This window comes from Balaenoptera musculus, chromosome 4 (genome assembly GCF_009873245.2).
Source record: "Balaenoptera musculus isolate JJ_BM4_2016_0621 chromosome 4, mBalMus1.pri.v3, whole genome shotgun sequence".
Taxonomy (NCBI): Eukaryota; Metazoa; Chordata; class Mammalia; order Artiodactyla; family Balaenopteridae; genus Balaenoptera; species Balaenoptera musculus.
Genome location: NC_045788.1, coordinates 50,745,539 through 50,764,674, shown reverse-complemented (window position 1 = coordinate 50,764,674; position 19,136 = coordinate 50,745,539). Strand labels below are relative to the sequence as shown.

At 35.4% G+C, this 19,136-nt stretch overlaps 1 protein-coding gene across 1 annotated transcript in view; it reads left to right on the top strand.

Moving 5' to 3' along the window:
- The window catches only part of SPATA16 (spermatogenesis associated 16), a 237,058-nt gene extending 218,677 nt beyond the window's left edge, over positions 1-18,381 (top strand). The window contains exon 10 of the mRNA XM_036850729.1: positions 18,259-18,381. Within this exon, the coding sequence (XP_036706624.1) occupies positions 18,259-18,381 (123 nt within the window). The remainder of the gene's footprint in view (positions 1-18,258) is intronic.
- Positions 18,382-19,136: the final 755 nt, after the last annotated feature.

The following is a 19,136-nucleotide window of genomic DNA, read 5'->3' as shown; positions in this document are numbered from 1 at the left end:
CAAATGTATGGTTACTAAATGGAAAGGAGAGGGGAGGGATAAATTAGGAGTTTGGGATTAAAATATACACACTACTATATATAAAATAGATAACCAACAAGAACCTACTGTATAGCACAAGGAACTATACTCAATATCTTGTAATAAGCTATAATGGAAAAGAATCTGAAAGTTATACATATATATGTATAACTGAATCACTTTGCTTTATATCTGAAACTAACACAACATTGTAAATCAACTATATTTCAATAAAAATTTAAAAAATAATTTTTAAAAAGTGGTGCTGGGAAAACTGGAACAGCTACATGTGAAACAATGTAATTAGAACATTTTCTCACACCATATAGAAAAATAAACTCAAAATAGATTAAAGACCTAAATATAAGACTGGAAAGCACAAATCTTCTAGAAGAAAACATAGGCAGAACATTCTTTGATATAAATTGTAGCAATATTTTTTTGGATCTGTCTCCTAAGCCAAAGGAAGCAAAAGCAAAACTAAACAAATGGGACCTAATTAAACTTAAAAGCTTTTGCATAGCAAAGGAAACCATCAACAAAACAAAAAGGCAACCTACTGAATGAGTGAAAAATATTTGCAAATAATATAACTAATAACAGGTTAATATCCAAAATATATAAACAGCTCATACAACCTAATATAAAAAAAAAAAAACCTGATTAAGACATGGGCAGAAGACATGAATAGACATTTTCCAAAGAAGACATACAGGTGGCCAACAAGCACATGGAAAGATGCTCAACATCTCTAATCATCAGGGAAATGCAAATCAAAATCACAGTGAGATATCACTTCACATCTGTCAGAATGTTACTTGTGTTCTTTTTGAACACAAATATGTGTTCAGTGTTGGTGAGGTGTGGAGAAAAGGGAACCCTTGTACACTGTTGGTGGGAATGTAAGTTGGTGCAACCACTATGGAAAACAGTATGGAAGTAGGACTAAAAGTAGGACTGCATATGATCCAGCAATTCCATACTTCTGGGTACAGATCCCAAAAAAACGAAAACACTCATTTGAAATAATACATGCATCCCAATGTTCATAGCAGCATTATTTACAATAGCCAAGATATGGAAGCAACCTAAGTGCCCATCAACAGATGAATGGATAAGAAAGATATGGGGTGTGTGTGTGTGTGTGTATATACACACACACACACACACACACACACACACACACACACACACAATGGAATACCACTCAGCCATCAAAAAGAATGAAATTTTGCCATTTACAATAACATGGATGGACCTAGAGAGTATTATGCTTAGTGAAATGTCAGAGAAAGACAAATAATCTGATATCATTTATATGTGGAATCTAAAACACAAAAAAATGAATATAACAAAAAAGAAACAAACTCACAGATATAGAAAACATACTAGAGGGAAGGGGGGAGGGGCAGATAGAGGTAGGGGATTAAGAGGTACAAACTACTACGTATAAAATAAGCTATAATGATATATTGTACAGCACAGGGAATATAGCTAATAGTTTATACTATAAATGAAGTATAATCCATAAAAATTTCAAATCACTACACTGTATACCTGAGACTAATATAATATTGTAAATCAACTGTACCTAAATAAAAAAATAGAGAATCTCAGCAAAGAAATAGAAGACTTAAGAAGAACCAAATAGAAATTTTAGAACTGCAAAATACAATAACCAAAATAAGAAACTCAATGGAGGGGCTCAACATCAGAATGAAGGGGAAAGAGGAAAGAATCAATGAACTGAAGATAAGACAATATAAATTATCCAATTGGAACAACAGAGAAAATAGACTGAAAAAAAAAATGAAAAGATCCTCGAGGAGCTATGAGTCTAAAACAAAAAATCTAATATTCATGTTAACAGAATCCCAGAAGGACAGGAGAAAATGAACAGGAATGAAAAAGAACCCAAAGAAATAATAGCTGAAAACCTCCATAATTTGGCAAAAAACAGAAAACTATAGATTCAAGAATTTGAGGGGTTTCCCTGGTGGCACAGTGGTTAAGAATCCGCCTGCCAATGGAGGGGACACGGGTTCGAGCCCTGGTCTGGGAAGATCCCACATGTCGCAGAGCAACTAAGCCCATGCACCACAACTACTGAGCCTGCGCTCTAGAGCCCGCGAGCCACAACTACTGAAGCCCGTGTGCCTAGAGCCCATGCTCCGCAACAAGAGAAGCCACTGCAATGAGAAGCCTGCGCACTGCAACAGAGAGAAGCCCCCGCTCACCACAACTAGAGAAAGCCCATGAGCAGCAAGGAAGACTCAACACAGCCAAAAATTAATTAATTAATTAATTTTTTTTAAAAAAAAAGGATTTGAGTGAATCCCAAACTGGATAAACTCAAATTCACACCAGGATGCAGCATAGTCTAACTTCTAAACCTTAAAGACAAAGAAAGATCTTGAAAGCAGCAAAAAAAGAAATGATTCACTAAGTAGAGGGGAAAAACAATTCGAATGACAGTGGATTTTTCAGTAAAATATATGGGGGCCAAAAATAAGTGGCACATTTTTCAAATACTGAAAGAAAAGAATTGTCAACACAGAATGCTATACTGAACAAAAATATCTTTCAGGAATGAAGAGAAAATCAAGACATTCTTAGATGAAGGAAAACTAAGAGAATTTGTCATCAGATAACTTACCCTAAAAAATGGCTGAAGGAAGTTCTCTAAATAGAAAGGAAACAATAAAAGAAAGAACTGTAAAATATCAAGAAAAATGAAAGAACACAGCAAGCAGAAGTATGAGTAAAAACAATAGACTGTCCTCTTCATTATGTTTGACAGTGCAAGCAAAAATAATAACACAGTGTAATGTGATTCTAAATATACGTGGAGTTCTGTTTTTCAGTTCCACATATAAGGAGCTTGGAATTCACCACTCCATCCTAAAAACAAGTAAAAAGCTGAACAGACTGAAAAAATCAATAACCCTTCTTGGGCAAATAAGAGAGTGGACAAGACAGGACAAATCACTGCTCCCAAGAAGGGAGAGACTAACAGGTGAATGCAGGGAGATGTGGCTTTCTGGAGCAGAGACTTGTGAGCAGAAACTGCCATGGGAACCAGTGCTGGGGTTGGAAAGCTGGAATTATAACTGACAAATTGCTGTGCCAACAACTCTGAGTATTAAAAACTCTAGGGGGACTCAGTAATAGAGGGAGTCACACAATATTATGAGATTTACCTCAAGGAGCTCAACCAGGTTCTCACTGTAAATATCAGAGAAAAATCCCCTTGGGCCTCTGGGAGGAGGAGGGGAAAAGGAACCACTCTGAAATATGCCAGAGCACTCTTTTCTTCTTAGCAAGTCTTGCCCTCAAAGGAAACTAGTTAAACAGAGCCTCATCTTCTGGGATATTATCAGGGCCTAACTTACCTGGGGAAGGAAAATACCCAACTCCAGACCACACTAGCCATCCTGTCCCACCTAAGGGGGGAGAAAAAAACTGAGGAACACTTGTGAAGTTCACAGTCCAGAAGCATGGGCTCACTAAAAGACTAAAACCTAATCACAGGACTATAGAATGCTTCCCTTCCCCTCACAACTGAGGACCACATTACTAAACGTCTATTTATAGCAGTTTCTTTTATCCAGTACATCATGTCCAGCTATCAAGAAAAAAATTACAATGCATACCAAAAGGCCAAAAACACAATTTGAAGAGACAAAGCAATCATCAGAAGCAGATATGGCAGAGATGTTGTAATTATCAGACTAGAAATTTAACACAACAATGATTAATACAGTAAGGACTCTAATGGATAAAGTAGACAGCATGCAAGAAAAGATGTGCAATAATAATAGCAACAATATATTCAATTACATATGCTTATATATATGTTTTAGGTGTGTGTGTTTTATAATACATATATATGTACATATATAATATATGTTATACATATATGTATATATAATACAAATGCTTGTTTGCTTATATATAAATAAAATGAATGACAGCAATGACACAAGGGACTAGAGAAAGGAATTAGGATTATTTTATTATTATACAGTACTGACACTACCTGTGTAGTGGTATAGTGTTGTTTGAGAGTAGACTTAGATTAGTTGTGAATGCATATTGCAAACTCTAGGTCAACCACTAAAAAAAGTCAAAAAAAAAAAGAAGTATAACTAATATACTAAGAAAGGAGAAAAAATAAATGAAGGAAGGTAAAGAGACATTTAAAAAGGCAAGGTTTCTTAACTTCAGTAGAACCTAAAACAAAGACACCAGTAGACTGAAAATTTCTGTATATCCTAGAACAACTACTAAATATGTTATACAAAAAAATAGACTAAAAACACTCTAAATATATTAAAATGAAATTATAAAAAATGTTCAAGTATCCATAGGAAGGTAAGGGAAAAAAAGAGAAGCAAAAACCAAAGAGAACAAAAAGAAAGCAAAAAATAAAATGACAAACTAAGTCCTAACATACCAACAATTATATTAAATGTAAATGGTCTAAATACAAGAATTAAAAGACACAAACTGGCAAAATTGATTTAAAATTATAATCCAACTATATGCTGTCTACAAATTCACTTCAAATATAATGACATAGGCAGGCTAAAAATCAAAGGTAAAAAGATATACCATACAAATATTAATATAAGGAAAGCAGTAGTGGCTATATCAATATCAGACAAAGTAGACTTCAGAGAAAAGAAAGTGATCAGAGACAGAGAGGACATTACAGAGAGAAACATTATGTAATAATAAAAGAATCAGTCCACCAAGAAGACATAGCAATCCTAAATGTGTATGCACCAAACAACAGGGCTGCAAAATATATGAAACAAAAACTCAAGGGACTAAAAGGAAAAATAGACATGTCCACAATTATAGTTGGAGATTTCAAACCCTCTCTCTCAACAGTTGATAGAACAAGTAAACAGAAAAATCAGCAAGGATATAGAACTCAATAACACCATCAACCAATGGGATCTAACCAACATTTATAAAATAATCCATCCACTAACAGCAGAATACACATCTTTTCAAGTGTCCACAGAACATATACCAAAATAGACCATATCCTGGGCCATAAATAAACTTTGACAGATTTTTAAAAACTGAAATATTAAGGAAGGTTTTCTTCAACTGCAGCAGAATCAAACTAGAGATCAATAATAAAAAGATAACAGGAAATGTTCTAAATACTTGAATAGTCCATGGAACAAAAAAGAAGTATCAAGGAAAGCGAAAAAATACACTGAATTGAATGAAAATTAAAATATAACATATAAATATTTGTGGGATACAGCTAAAACAGCACTGAAAGAGAAATTTAGAACACCAAATGCATATATTATAAAAGAGGAAAAAAATCTCAAATCAATAATTGAAGCCTTGACTCAAAAACCTAGTAAAAGAAGAGCAAAATAAACCCAAAACAGAAATATAAAAGGAAATAATAAAGGTAAGGCTAGAAACCAATGAAATGGAAAACAGAAAAATAGAGGAAATCAATGAAACAAAGAGCTGGTTCTTTGAACAGATCAATAAAATTTACAAACCTCTTGTAAGACTAATGAAGGAAAAAAGAGATAAGACAAAATCATCCATATCAGGAATGAAATAGGATATCACTATAGACCCTGCAGACATCAAAATTATAATAAGGGACTACTACAACCAACTCTACACATAAAAATTTAACAATGTAGATGAAATGTACCTATTTCTCAAGAAACACAAAGTACCATAACTCACCCAATATGAAATAAGTTGAATCACTCTGTAACTATTAATGACATTTAATTCATAATTTTAAACTCCCCCAAAAGAAATCTTTAAGCCCAGCTGGTTTGACACCAGTTCTACACAATCTCTTTCAAAAAGTATAAGAGAAGGAAGCACTCTCCAATTCATGCTATAAAGTTAGTATTACCTGATACCAAACAGACAAAAACAGTACCAAAAAAAAAAAAAACCAAAACCAAAGAAAAATAAAAAACCCCAAAACCCTGAAAACTAATATCTCTTATGAATATACTTGCAAAAATCTTTTTTAAAATTTTTACAATGTTAGCAAATAGAATTCAGCAATATATTAAAAGAATTATATGCCATAACCAAGTGAGGTTCATTCTAGAGATGCAAACAAGGCTATTTGAATATTTAAAATTCAATGTAATCTACCATATCAACAAAATACAGAAAAAAAAATCACATAATCATATCAATTGATGCATTAAAAATTGACAAAACTTAACACCCATTCATGATAAAAACTCTCAGACAACTACAAATAGAAGAGGATTTCCTCAAATTGTTCAATAGCATCTACAAAAATCCTAGAACTAACATACTTAATTGTGAAAGACTGAATGCTTTCTCCCTAAAATCAGGAACAAGACAAGGATGTCTGCTCTCAGCACTCTTATTCAACATTGTGCTAGAAATTCCAACTATTGCAGAAAGGCAAGAGAAAGGAAGAAAAGGCATATAGATCAGGAAGGAAAAAATAAAACTTCGTCAATAATGTAAGTATTATTGTCAACACAGAAAAACAAAATAAAGTAAACCAAAAAAAAAAAAATTCTTAAAATAAGTGAGTTCATTAAGGTTACAAGATAAACATACAAAACTCAATTGTATTTCAATATACTAGCAATAATCAGGGACAGTAAAATGTTAAATATAGTACCATATACAAATTTCAGAAAAAGTGAAATGCTTTGGTGTAATTCTAACAAAACATACACAGGACTTGTATACTGAAAACTACGAAACTGTAACGAAAGAAAGCAAAGATCTAAATAAATGGAGAGCCATGCTGTGTTCATGGATTGGAAGACTCAACATAGTATAGACATCAATCTCTCAAAATTGATGGTTTAATGCAATTCCTATTAAAATCTCTGCAAGAATTTTCATAAAGACAAGACTATTTTAAAATTTATGGAAAGCCACAGTAAACAGAATAGCTAAGACACTTTAGAAAAAGAGTGAACTGAAAGGAATCAGTCTACTGGATTTCAAAACTTTTTATATAGCTACAGTAATCAAGACTCTGTGGTATTAGTGGAATGATAGACACAAAGATCAATGAAACAAAATTGAAAACCGTAAGTAAATTCACATAAATATGCTCAATTGATTTTTTTATAAAGGCACAAAAGCAATTCAATAAAGCAAAAGATAGGCTTTTCAATAAATGGTGCAAGAGTATTTGTACATCCGTAGGTAAAAACAAACCAAAAAACAAACAAAAAACTTGACCTAAGTCTGACACTTGATACAAAAATTGACTCAAAATGTAAAACTTTTAGAAAAAAACATAGGAGAAAATCTTTGGAATCTTAGTCTATGCAAAGCATTCTTAGACTTGACACCAAAAGTATGATCCATAAAAATCTAATTGATAAATTAGACTTCATCAAAATTGAGAACTTTTGCTCTGTGAAAGATTCTGTTTAAAAGGATGAAAAGACAAGTTACAGAATGACAGAAAATATTTGCAAACCACATGCCCAAAAAAAGACAAGTATTTCGATTTATAAAGAACTCTCAAAATTCAACAGTAAAAAATTAAAAAGTTAATTCAATTTGAAAGTGGGGAAAAGACATGAACAGACATTTCACCAAAGAGAATGTCAAATAAGCACATTAAAACATATTCAATATCATTAGCTATTAGGGAAATGCAAATTAAAACTGCAATGCAATAAATCACTCCACACCTATCAAAATGGCTAAAATAAAAATTAGTAGCAGCACTAAATGCTGGTGTCAATGCAGAGAAATTGGGTAACTCATACATTGCTGGTGGGAATGTAAAACAATACAGCCACTGAGGGAAACAATATGACAGTTTCTTTAAAAAACTAATTATGCAACTAACAAATGACTTAGCAATTATACTCCTAGGCATTTATTTATTCCAGGGAAATGAAGTCTAATGTTCACACAAAAACCTTTAAACAAATGTTCATAGCAACTTAATTTATAATAGCCAAAAATTGGAAGTAATCTAGATATCCTTCAAAGAGTGAATCATTAAACTGTGGTGCATCCATACCAGGGAATACTACTCAGCAAAAAAGAAACAAACTGTTGATACACACAACAAACTGAATAAATCCCCAGAGACTAATGGAGTTATATACTATATGATTCCATTTATATAACCTTATCAAAATGAAAAAATTATAGAAATGGACAAGATTAGTGGTTGCCAGGGGTTAAGGAGGTGGAGCCAGGAGGAAAGTGGGTGTGGCTATAAAAGGGCAACACAAGAGATCTTGTGGTGATGGAACTGTTCTATATCTTGACTGTATCAGTGTCAATGTCCTGGCTGTAATATTCTACCAAAGTTTTGCAAGATGTTACCATTGGGGCAAACTGATAAAGAATACACAGATTCTTCCTGTATTACTTCTTACTGATGCATGTGAATCTGCAATTATCTCAAGATAAAAAGTTTAAAATATATATACTCAAACCTTCAAATAAATTATGCCATTAAATATGGAAAAATAAAATTTTATTTTATTTTTTAAAATATTTATTTATTTGGCTGTGTTGTTTCTTCATTGCGGCATGCAGGATCTTCATTGCAGCACATGGGATCTTTCGTTGCGGCGCTCGTTGGGGGATGCGGGCTCTTCACTGTGGCACACAGGCTTCTCTCTAGTTGTGGCATGCGGGTTTTCTCTTCTTTAGTTGTGGCGCGGGCTCCAGAGCACGTGGTCTCTGTAGTTTGCAGCACACGGGCTCTCTAGTTGAGGCTCGAGAGCTCAGTAGTTGTGGCGCACAGGCTTAGTTGCCCCGCGGCATGTGGGATCTTAGTTCCCCCACCAGGGATCGAACCCACGTCCCCTGCATTGGAAGGCGGATTCTTTGCCACTGGAACACCAGGGAAGTCCCAAAAACTAAAATTTTAAAAAGCCATGATACATTGTTTCGTGAACGAAGTGATAGCAAGGTTTCATAATTGCGCTTTAACTGTATACTAAACATAATTTCTTTAAAGTGCTATCATTATGGGAATTTTCAATTAGGACTTGGTAATACAGTTTAGCAGGAAGTTTTTTGCACATTTTGTAACATATCACAGGTAGATGACTTAGATTTCCACATTGTACTTTTATGACTAAAATACCAACTAACATACAAAATTCACTAAATTTAAATGGAGAAATATGAGGCTTGTTTGTCTGTTTGAATGCTAGCCAAAAGCTAAAGGAAACTGCTATATTATGAATAGCAGAAACAACTCCGTTTCAGAAACTAAGTTTATTTTAGAAATTAATTTCAAGCCTGTTTAAAAACAATTGTCATTCTAATAAGAATTAAAATTCAAACCATTTTGGATGATAAATATTTAAAAGCATTTGGTCTGGAAACTAAACTGGAACAGAGCAAGGAAACTAATGTTAACAAATCCACTGTGGTCCACACTGCTAACCGCTGGAAAAACATCCTCGTTCTGTAACCACCACTACAGTCATAGAAACATGATATTTATTCCTGAGGATCCAATTCTTATTTCATCTATCTTTTGTCTTCTTAAAAGACATCTTTAAAAGCTTTATTTAAAAAAAAAATCCTGGGCTTCCCTGGTGGCACAGTGGTTGAGAATCTGCCTGCCAATGCAGGGGACACGGGTTCGAGCCCTGGTCTGGGAAGATCTCACATGCCGCGGAGCAACTGGGCCCGTGAGCCACAATTACTGAGCCTGCGCGTCTGGAGCCTGTGCTCCGCAACAAGAGAGACCGCGATAGTGAGAGGCCCGCGCACCGCGATGAAGAGTGGCCCCCACTTGCCACAACTAGAGAAAGCCCTCGCACAGAAACGAAGACCCAACACAGCCATAAATTAATTAATTAATTAATTTTTTTTTTAAATCCTTTTTTTAAAAATATTTAAATAAAAAAAAAAAATCCTCACCCAATTCCTGACGCATGAACATGTACAAACATACCTAATCTTCTCTCCTAAATCCAGACTACATGAAATCCAATAGGAAGTCCCATTTCAAGCCCAATGTCTTCCTTCTCTGCATAATTTACCCATGCGTTTATGTTTGAGATCAACCTCCTCTAATTGCCATTATTGGAAAGAAACTACACTGTTTCCCAAGGTGTATACTAAGCCTGTGCAGGGGGCACCAACAAAGTAGGGAGCATCAACCGACAGGAAAAGTGAACGGTAGAAATCATCAAAGTTATGTATGAGGGGAAAATTAGAACTTAATTGAGCTATATGGCTTAGTACAGATCTCCTCAACTTACATTGGGGTTTCATTTCAATAAACCCATCATAAATTAAAAATACCGTAAGTTGGAAATTATTTAATACACCTAACCTTCTGGACATCATAGCTTAGCCTAGCCTACCTTAAATGTGCTCAGAACACTTAAATTAGCCTACAGTTGGGCAAGATCATCTAACACAAAGCCTATTTCATAATAAGTATTGAGTAGCTCATGTAATTTACGGTACTGAATACTGTACTGAAAGTGAAAACTAGGATGGTTGTATGGGGACAGGATGGTTATAAGTGTATGGGTTGTTTACCCTCAGGTCACGTGGCTGACGGGGAGCTGCAGCTCACTGCGGCTGCCCAGCATCACAGGAGTATCAGACCCCATACTGCTAGCCCAGGAAAAGACCAAAATTCAAAATACAGTCTCTACTGAATGCATAATGTTTTTGCACCATCATAAAGTCAAAAAATTATGAGTCGAACCATCATAAGTCAGGGACTGTCTATAGCTGTATTAATTTGCTAAGACTGCTGTAACAAAGTACCACAAACTGAGTGGCTTGAACAATAGAAGTTTATCATCACAGTTCTGGAGGTTGATTGTCCAAATTCAAAGTGTCAGCAGGGTTGGTACCTTCTGAGGGCTGTGAGGAAGAATCAGTTCCATGCCTCTCCCCTCGTTTCTGGTGGTTTGCTGGCAATCTTTATCATACCTTGGCTGTAGGAGCATCACCTCAACCACTGCCTTCATCTTCATAAATTAGTCTCCCTGTGTGAGTGACTATGTCCCAATATCCTGTTATCTAGTCATTTTGGGTTAAGGCCCACCCTAAAGACCTCATTTTAACTTGATGGCCTCTATAAAAACCCTATCTCCAAATAAGGGTACATCCTGAAATACTGGGGGTTAAGACCTCAACATAGGAATTTTGAGGGAATGAAATTCAACTCATCCCAGTAGTGTTTCATTTTAAATGACTCTGGGAGGGAAAGGGCCACCCAGATCTTCACAGTGACTCTCCCTCCCCTCACCACATCTGAATGACTCCCCTTCCAAAGCTCTATTAGGCCATGGCTGCGTGTCCCTTTCTGTTATCATCTCTCATCAGCTTTGCTTGTGTTGAGCTTCTTGTCATTTTTTTTCCTTAGTTTGTCCCCATTTCTAACTCTCTATGTTCTAAAACTCAGTTTCTCCCCCAGCAATGCCCTTGATCTCATGGCCAGCCTTTGCATAAGAAATGGAAACTGGTCTATTGTTTTCACCTCTGGCTCACATGCCTTCAATTACCAAATGAAAATAGGTTGGATCTGTGTGCAAATGAAGTCACAGTCAGCCCCACAAAATGAGAGTGAGTCAGTAGCAATCCTCCTTCACAAGAAAGCTCTCAAGTGAACAGAGGGTCTCCTGACCTCAGGGCATCCCCATACTTCCCACCTACACATAAGATACAAACCAATTTTATAGTAAAAGATTATTGGAGAGAATATTCAAGTACTTTTTATCACGCCTATACTGAAAGTGACTATGAAGTGGTTCTATGTGGGAAAACATTTTAATCTGTAAAAATGTTGCATTTTATCCTGGGATCTAGTAGAAAAATCTTAAGTTTCGATATGCTAAAAAAATCATTAACTGAGAAAACGAATTATCTGATGATTGAATAATCTGAAGCAGTTAATAGGGTAAGAAAGAAAGTGTGCTATAAACTACCTTCTAGTGTTAAGTTAATCCGTAATAGGGGTCCTTTGGATGCAAGATAAAATATTGATACGTCTGGAGAAAAAGATATAGGTTTTATAGATATGATCATTTTATAAGTAAAATAGAACGAAGTACTGAGAACCCTAGTATCCATGGGTGTTTATATCAACCAGTTCGATACCTTTCATTATATACAAAACTACAGCAACAGAAGTGGTTGGATTCCTCTCATTTCCATAGTGCTTCTCCAATGTGGTACAAGGGCAAATTGCAATATGTCCTTCTTCCACTGGGCACATTTCTGTAGAGTGAATCCAGGCCAAACTAAACATCATTAAAGTAGTACCTTAAAGTTGGAATGGATGTTAAAAGCTTCTTTAATCCAACCCCCGGCTCACACATGACCCAAATAATTCATACCTGCCAAAAAAGTCTTCTAATGTTTGATTTCCAATCTCTGGTGATGAGGGTCACTATACCTTACCCTAAAACCCCTTCCATTTTTTATACAGTTGTGAAAATATTAATATAATATCTACTTTTTTACTCATTTAACTACTCATTCAGCTGTTTATCACTTCAACAAATATTTATTGAGAACCTATTATGAAACCAACAGGCACTACACAATGTGCTATTATAATCTTTGTGGAGGACTCAGACATTTATGAAGCGCTTTCCACAAACATCAAGCCATTTAATCCTCACAAAAACCCTGTAAATAGACTCTGATTATTAATTTGTTATTTACACTATAGATGAGAAAATTAAAGTTCAGAATTTAAGTCACATCACCAGTGAAAGAACTGAGAATCAAACTCGTAATTCTAGATAGTACTCTTTCAAATGTATAAACTAACACAAAACAAATTCATCACCCCTTCACATAACAATGCTGATATACCTAAAGATATCACAGATTCCTGTTATGTTTTCTCTTCTCCCCAGTAAACACCTCCAGATCCTCCAACGTTTCATCATACAGTTTGGATTTAAGACCCTGGACATACCCAGAACCAAGCATGATAGCCCAGATGAGACAGGACCTGACCAGAAAAGGGAAAAAACTATTGCCCACTTTGAGACACATTTTAAACATTGTAGTCTATAATCAGATCAGTTTTGGGTAACCAGGGAATACTGTTGATTTACATTGAATTTGCAGCTAATATGTACTATCAGAAACTCATATCTTCCCACTCCTTTCTCTGCCCCCTCTTAATTTTGTCTGTTATATAGTGGAATTCTGAGATGTAATCACAAGACTTTAAAGTATGTCAAACACCTACACTTAGCACAGTTACTGAGGCAGCAACCTCCACAGAGTGGAGGTCAAAAACACAAGGACTATTAGATAAAGTTGTTTAGCTTTTAATTTTATTTCACTTTTATAGGTATGTTTTATTTATTTGTGTTTTTTTCTATTTACTGGGCATACACTTCCAGATTCAAGTATTAATACTACCACTAAATAATAGCAATTCAAACCTATGCAAATACTTCACATAAATTGTTTAATTTAATCTCATTAGGACCCTGTGAAGCAACTGACGATGAAGACACTTGGGTTCCAAGGAATTAAATAAGTTTGCCCAAAAGTCACCAAGAACATGCTGGAGCTGGGATTCCAACCCAGATATATCTGACTTTGACCCAGCAGGCTGTCTCTCTGCCATGACCACCTTTTTGTTCTGAATAACTGAAAGCGTCATTTTTTGTTTGTCTTTCTTAGGACTGTTTAACTGCCAAAATGCTTTTCACGTGGTAAACTACAAAATAGTGGGTTGTTTTTTCTTTTCCATTAGGAGTTTTCATCATTCTGACTTTTAGCCTAGTACTAGGCTATTATTATAGGTCCATTTTTTTTAACGCATTCCTGATTATGTGACCTTTTTCTACCTCCTACATTTGTCACTAATCAAACTCATCCTTTTTCCCTAAAACTGTTCATTGAATTTTATTCCTTACCTCATTAAGATACCATCAATGTCTCAAATGAGAAACTTCACAGTCATTACTAATTCTGCTTGCCTTCTAACCCCAACACAGAATTTTTCATCAAGACTATAGTTCTTACTTCCCAAACGTCTCTTAAATCCTTGATGCAGGCCCCAATAGTATTTTTCATGTCATATTGCACTGGGCCCTAATTGATCCACCTGCTTCTAGTCTCCCTGGCTGCATTCCACCCCACGCAATGCACCAGATTTATCTTCCTAACCACACAGCTAAGTATTTTTCAACTTTTTATAAGCTGACCCCAATCTATATTTCTTGCTGTGTATATCTCTACTCTCTGTCCCCCCATGCCCACATCTATGCTATGTGACCCACCCCTACCAAATAGCCCATGTTCTTTCACAACCTTGCTTTTATGGATGCCATTTCCTCTGTCTGGAATGAGTTTCTTGTCCTGGCAAAGACCCAGCTCCTATCACCTCCAATACACTTCCACATTCCTTCAGATAGAACTCACTGTTCTGACATTTTTGCTAACAGAACTTTTTGTACATAATTCTTATATAAACATTCATGCTTTGTTGCAATCATGTTTTCATTAACTGCCTCTCCTATGTGAATATGAGTTCCTCATAAACAACCATCTCGATATTTTTGCTTATCACCTTAGTACAGTGCCAAATATTGTACATAGTAGATGTTTAATAAATATTTGCATGAAAGAATGAAAGTACTTCCTTTGAGATCTGAGCTGACTAGAAATTTTCCTGTAATACATATTGGTCTATTTAGTTACCTCCACATTTCTTCCTAATTGGTATTATTTGTTTTTGTACTGTTAGAATTTCAACTTTGAAATCTCCTGTACTTCTCAGGCTGTCTTCTCTTTTACAGTTTCAAAGTCATCTTTGTTCTGAACTTTTGACTCCACAGTAAGTCATGACTGACAGACTTCTGTGCATAAGAATTTAAAAATCCTCAGAAATAGTCGATAACAATTTCCTAACTCTTTGATGAGGATTATGATTGACAACCATATGATAGGTGAGAATCTGCCCTTTTACTGAGACCTTCAGTTCCCCTCAATCATCTGGAATCCCTAAATTCTCTACAAACTCATTTGGTCTGATATCCACATCTCAGTAATGCCAAGTCAGCATTGGTGCACAGATAGACAAGAAAATGTTATCTGCCCATTTTGCAAATGGGAAAATTAGACCCAGAATGACCAAGGAGACTATCTGATATAGTTAAGCAAGTAGACCCTACACTAAAAAGAAGGTCTAATAAGGCCTCTGCTCCAAAAACTGGCTCATTTCCTTCCTTGCATGCTTGCATATTTCTTTGTGTTTTATTTCCCTAAGGGCTTTATAGAAATTTCTATCATTTGCAATCTGTTCTTCTTAGTTATATGAATCTATTTTCTCTTCAACCAGCATTTTTCTTTCCTTGACTTAAAAAAAGAAAATAAAGAACCAGCTTTACTAAAAACATGTTGCAGCTCTCCTACACTTCAGTAAGTACAGAAGCTAAAATTGATTTCTTTACTGCATGTTCTGTCATTCATCTAATGGTATAATCTAAGAGAATAACCTCTGGTTTGAAAATTGTAAGGGCACATCTTAAGACTGGACAAACTTAAATCTGATGTGAGTACAAACCATGGAATTTTTTGGCTTGGTATGTCCTTGGAAATTATCCGGGCTAACCCTTTCTTCACTAAAGGCTGGTGAAAACTGAAGCTCAGAAAGGCCAAGTGACTTTTCTGGTGTCACAGATCAAGATTACAAGCCAGTCCAAGAGCAGAACTCAACACTCCTGACTCCTTTCCCAGTGCCCTTTCTACTTTTGGCTGTTTCAAGTATGGGGACCACACCCTGTTATTACCTTGCCTAGACTCAAAGCTAAACAATGGTAATAGAATGATGGGATATGAAAGTGATTAATCTTTAAGAGAAAAGAAAGCCTTCTGATATGCTTCATACTAGTCATCACTTTGAGTATGGAAAAACACATTGGTTTCTGAACACACTGATGTCTTCAGCTCTATCATCAGAGAGTAGGATTGTTGAGGGTCTACCATATCCTAGTTATTGGAAATAGTGAACACCATGGACCTAGCTGCCTGCCTTATGGAGCAAGCCCAGACAGGAAGATAGATATTATATAAAACATTACAAACAATTAAGTAAAAACTTACAATATGCAAAGAGATGAATCAGCTGCTGTGGGAATATGTTACTGAGAGCCCCAACCTGGTCTGCGTTATCAAGAAGTATGTTCCTGAGGCACTGATGTTGAACCTGAAATCCAGAAGATATGTAAGGGTTCCAATGGGAGTATTCCATCAGAGGGCATAGAATTAGGAAGATCAAGGGTGCAGAGAATGCTGCACGGTTGTGTTTAGAAAACTGAGAGATGTACCACAGGGCTAAGGCAAATGTAGTGACAGGAGACAGAATTAGAGACAGAAGTGTAACCAGATCACGCAGAGCTGTGTAGATCATGTTAAGGGCTTGGGAATCCATTTAGGCATTTTAAGCAGGGGAAAATGTGACCAGGTATATATTTTAAAAAGATCATTCCAGTATTATTAGGAGCATGGGTTAAAATGATAGCATGTAGACAGACCAGGTAGGAGGTGAACACCTAGGCCAGGTGAGACATGTACATAGTCTGTACTCTAGACCTCCCAGTTTAATTCAGCAGTACTCTATTCCAATGACATAGCTTGTGTTTCTTCTTTGTCTTTTTTAATGAAAGGCAAACCAGTTAGTCAACACTGCTCTTAATAAACACAATTTTTTAAAAAGATAGCAGCCACCTAACGGATATTTTAAAACAATTATTTCTCTGTATCATTGAAGGAGCTTTATTTGTTGCATTAGGGTTGTAATTGTAACTGTATTTGGACTAACTGCAAACATTATCATTGTAAAGAGCTTTGATTTAAACCATACATTTTCAGTGCAAATAACATGAGTGAGTAATCAACTCTATCAAAGTAACAGTAAAGTGCCATCCATCGTGTTTATTTTGATTGTGCTCTATGTTAATATTTTACTTATGGTTTTGGTATAAGTTGGATAGTATAAATGGAAGGAATACATAGAATAATGCATTGACTTCATGACAGGATCCAAAAATATTCTGTCAAATCACTTTGATGATTGCTGCAATAATCAGATATCATAAACAACATGTACTTTTGGAAAAATTTACCTGAAGTAATTTTAGGTTTTCAAAAAGAATTGTTTTCTTTAATTGTTTTATATAATTGTTTTCTTTAATTGTTTTCTTTAATTGTTTTCTATAACAATTTCTATAATTGTTAAATAAATTATCTCATTTTCTTAAGGAAACCAATGGACAGTTTTCATCACCTTGTGTGATATAAGACCTAACTATAACATATAAATGAGTGCTACCATTTATTACTCTCTTTTTGACAATCTGAATTATCTTTTGGATATTACTCTGAATGATAAATCAAGTGATTTAAAAGTAGAGCTCAAAATTGGAAAATTGAACTTGTAAAGTGCTTTTATCTTAAGGAGACGATATGTTAATATACCTTGAAGTGTAAGTGCTCTAGCTTTGAGCTAACTTTACGACAACAGGTTCTTCAGTGAGTTATTTTAGACTAATACAATATGCAGGTCTCGGGAATCAGGGTTAAGTATGAATTGTTTTTCATCATGAAAGCCCAACTCAGCATATATGTAAACTGTTTTACTCTGGCAAATAGTATAATACATTCAACCAACTGTCACTGAATAATGATAAGTTTTCTTTGGAGGAAGACAAATAATTTATTTCTAAGAACTATTGTTTTGTATATCGTTATTTTATCTTCTTTTATTTCAACTTTTGATTTAAAAGAGAAATGGCTCTTGCTAAGACAATGTGGAATATTCATTTTTCTCCCAAGTTGGCCAGGGGTATACCAATGCTAGAATCTCTGGTTTTGAGGGGAGTAGATTTTGTTTCATTATTCTTTTAGAAAATTGAATAATTTTCCACCATTTATTCCTTTTTGAAATCCCTGGTTTTACTGACCAGTAAAGACAGCAGGTGATGATAATCCCCAGTCCCATCCCCAATATATAGGACTGCGTGGTAAAGCAAATTCCTGCATGTCTGCTTCACGCTCCTAAAACAAAGGACCCTGAAATTAAAACAAAAAGGGGGCTTTTATATTTAATTGTATCTGTCTCTGCCAGTTCTGTTCCAACATGGACCTGTATGTGCCGTTTACTTTTAAATTCCTCACCATTTTCCTAAGTACGCAAAACCTGGGGAAACAATAATGAATCTTGCCTTATCTGTTTATTTCTTCTAGGTTGGACAAATCGAAGACTTTCTATACCAACTAGAGGATAGTTTCTTAAAAACTAAAAAACAGAGAGCTGCTCGAAGGCAAAAAAGAAAAATGAAGCGGCTTCAAACTGTGCAGCAAAGCTAGTCACTGGGGAGCAGGCGACACCACCGAGACGTTCCAGAGAAAGGGCCAATGGCATCCCGCCCGCCTGACTGTGACAGCCCAGCAACAAAGGCCTAGCGCCAAAAGAATGAGGTGGTGCTCCTCTTGGCAAAGACGGTCTACACTTCGTTAATCTCAACTGGCAGCAATAAATGTTCTCAGCAAGTTTGACCTGACTCTTGCTCGAATTCGTCTTACTTAGTTAAACAGCTTATAAAACAACCATTGCTGCCTCTTTCACCTGTCTTGCTCTTTCAACGTTGACTAAAGTATACCAGGTCTATCCAAGTCCACTTATAGTGTATGTGCATATTCATGTGTATTCATTAAGGATTAGTCACATACCATACACAGATATGGACAATATAAATGCAGATTTTTTAAATTATAAAGCAGATAATATACTTTCTCAATCCTTATAGAGATAGCCCTATGTGGTATGGCTGATATCATCAGTTATTTCACTAACATCTGTATTCTTTCCTCTGGATCCCTCATATCCCCTCCCCTTAAATGACTCAACACAAATGTGTATATTTGACAAGATAATGAGTCAAGAGCCATTACTCAACACCTCAGTTAACACCAACAAGGAGGTTTGAAGATAGAGTAAGAAGATGGGACCCATATACAGAGTAAAATAAACAAGAAAATGTAAATTTTAAAAATAATGGAAAAAATAAGATCTCAGAGTACATTAATAACATGAAAAGGAAAAAAGGGAATAAAATATTTAG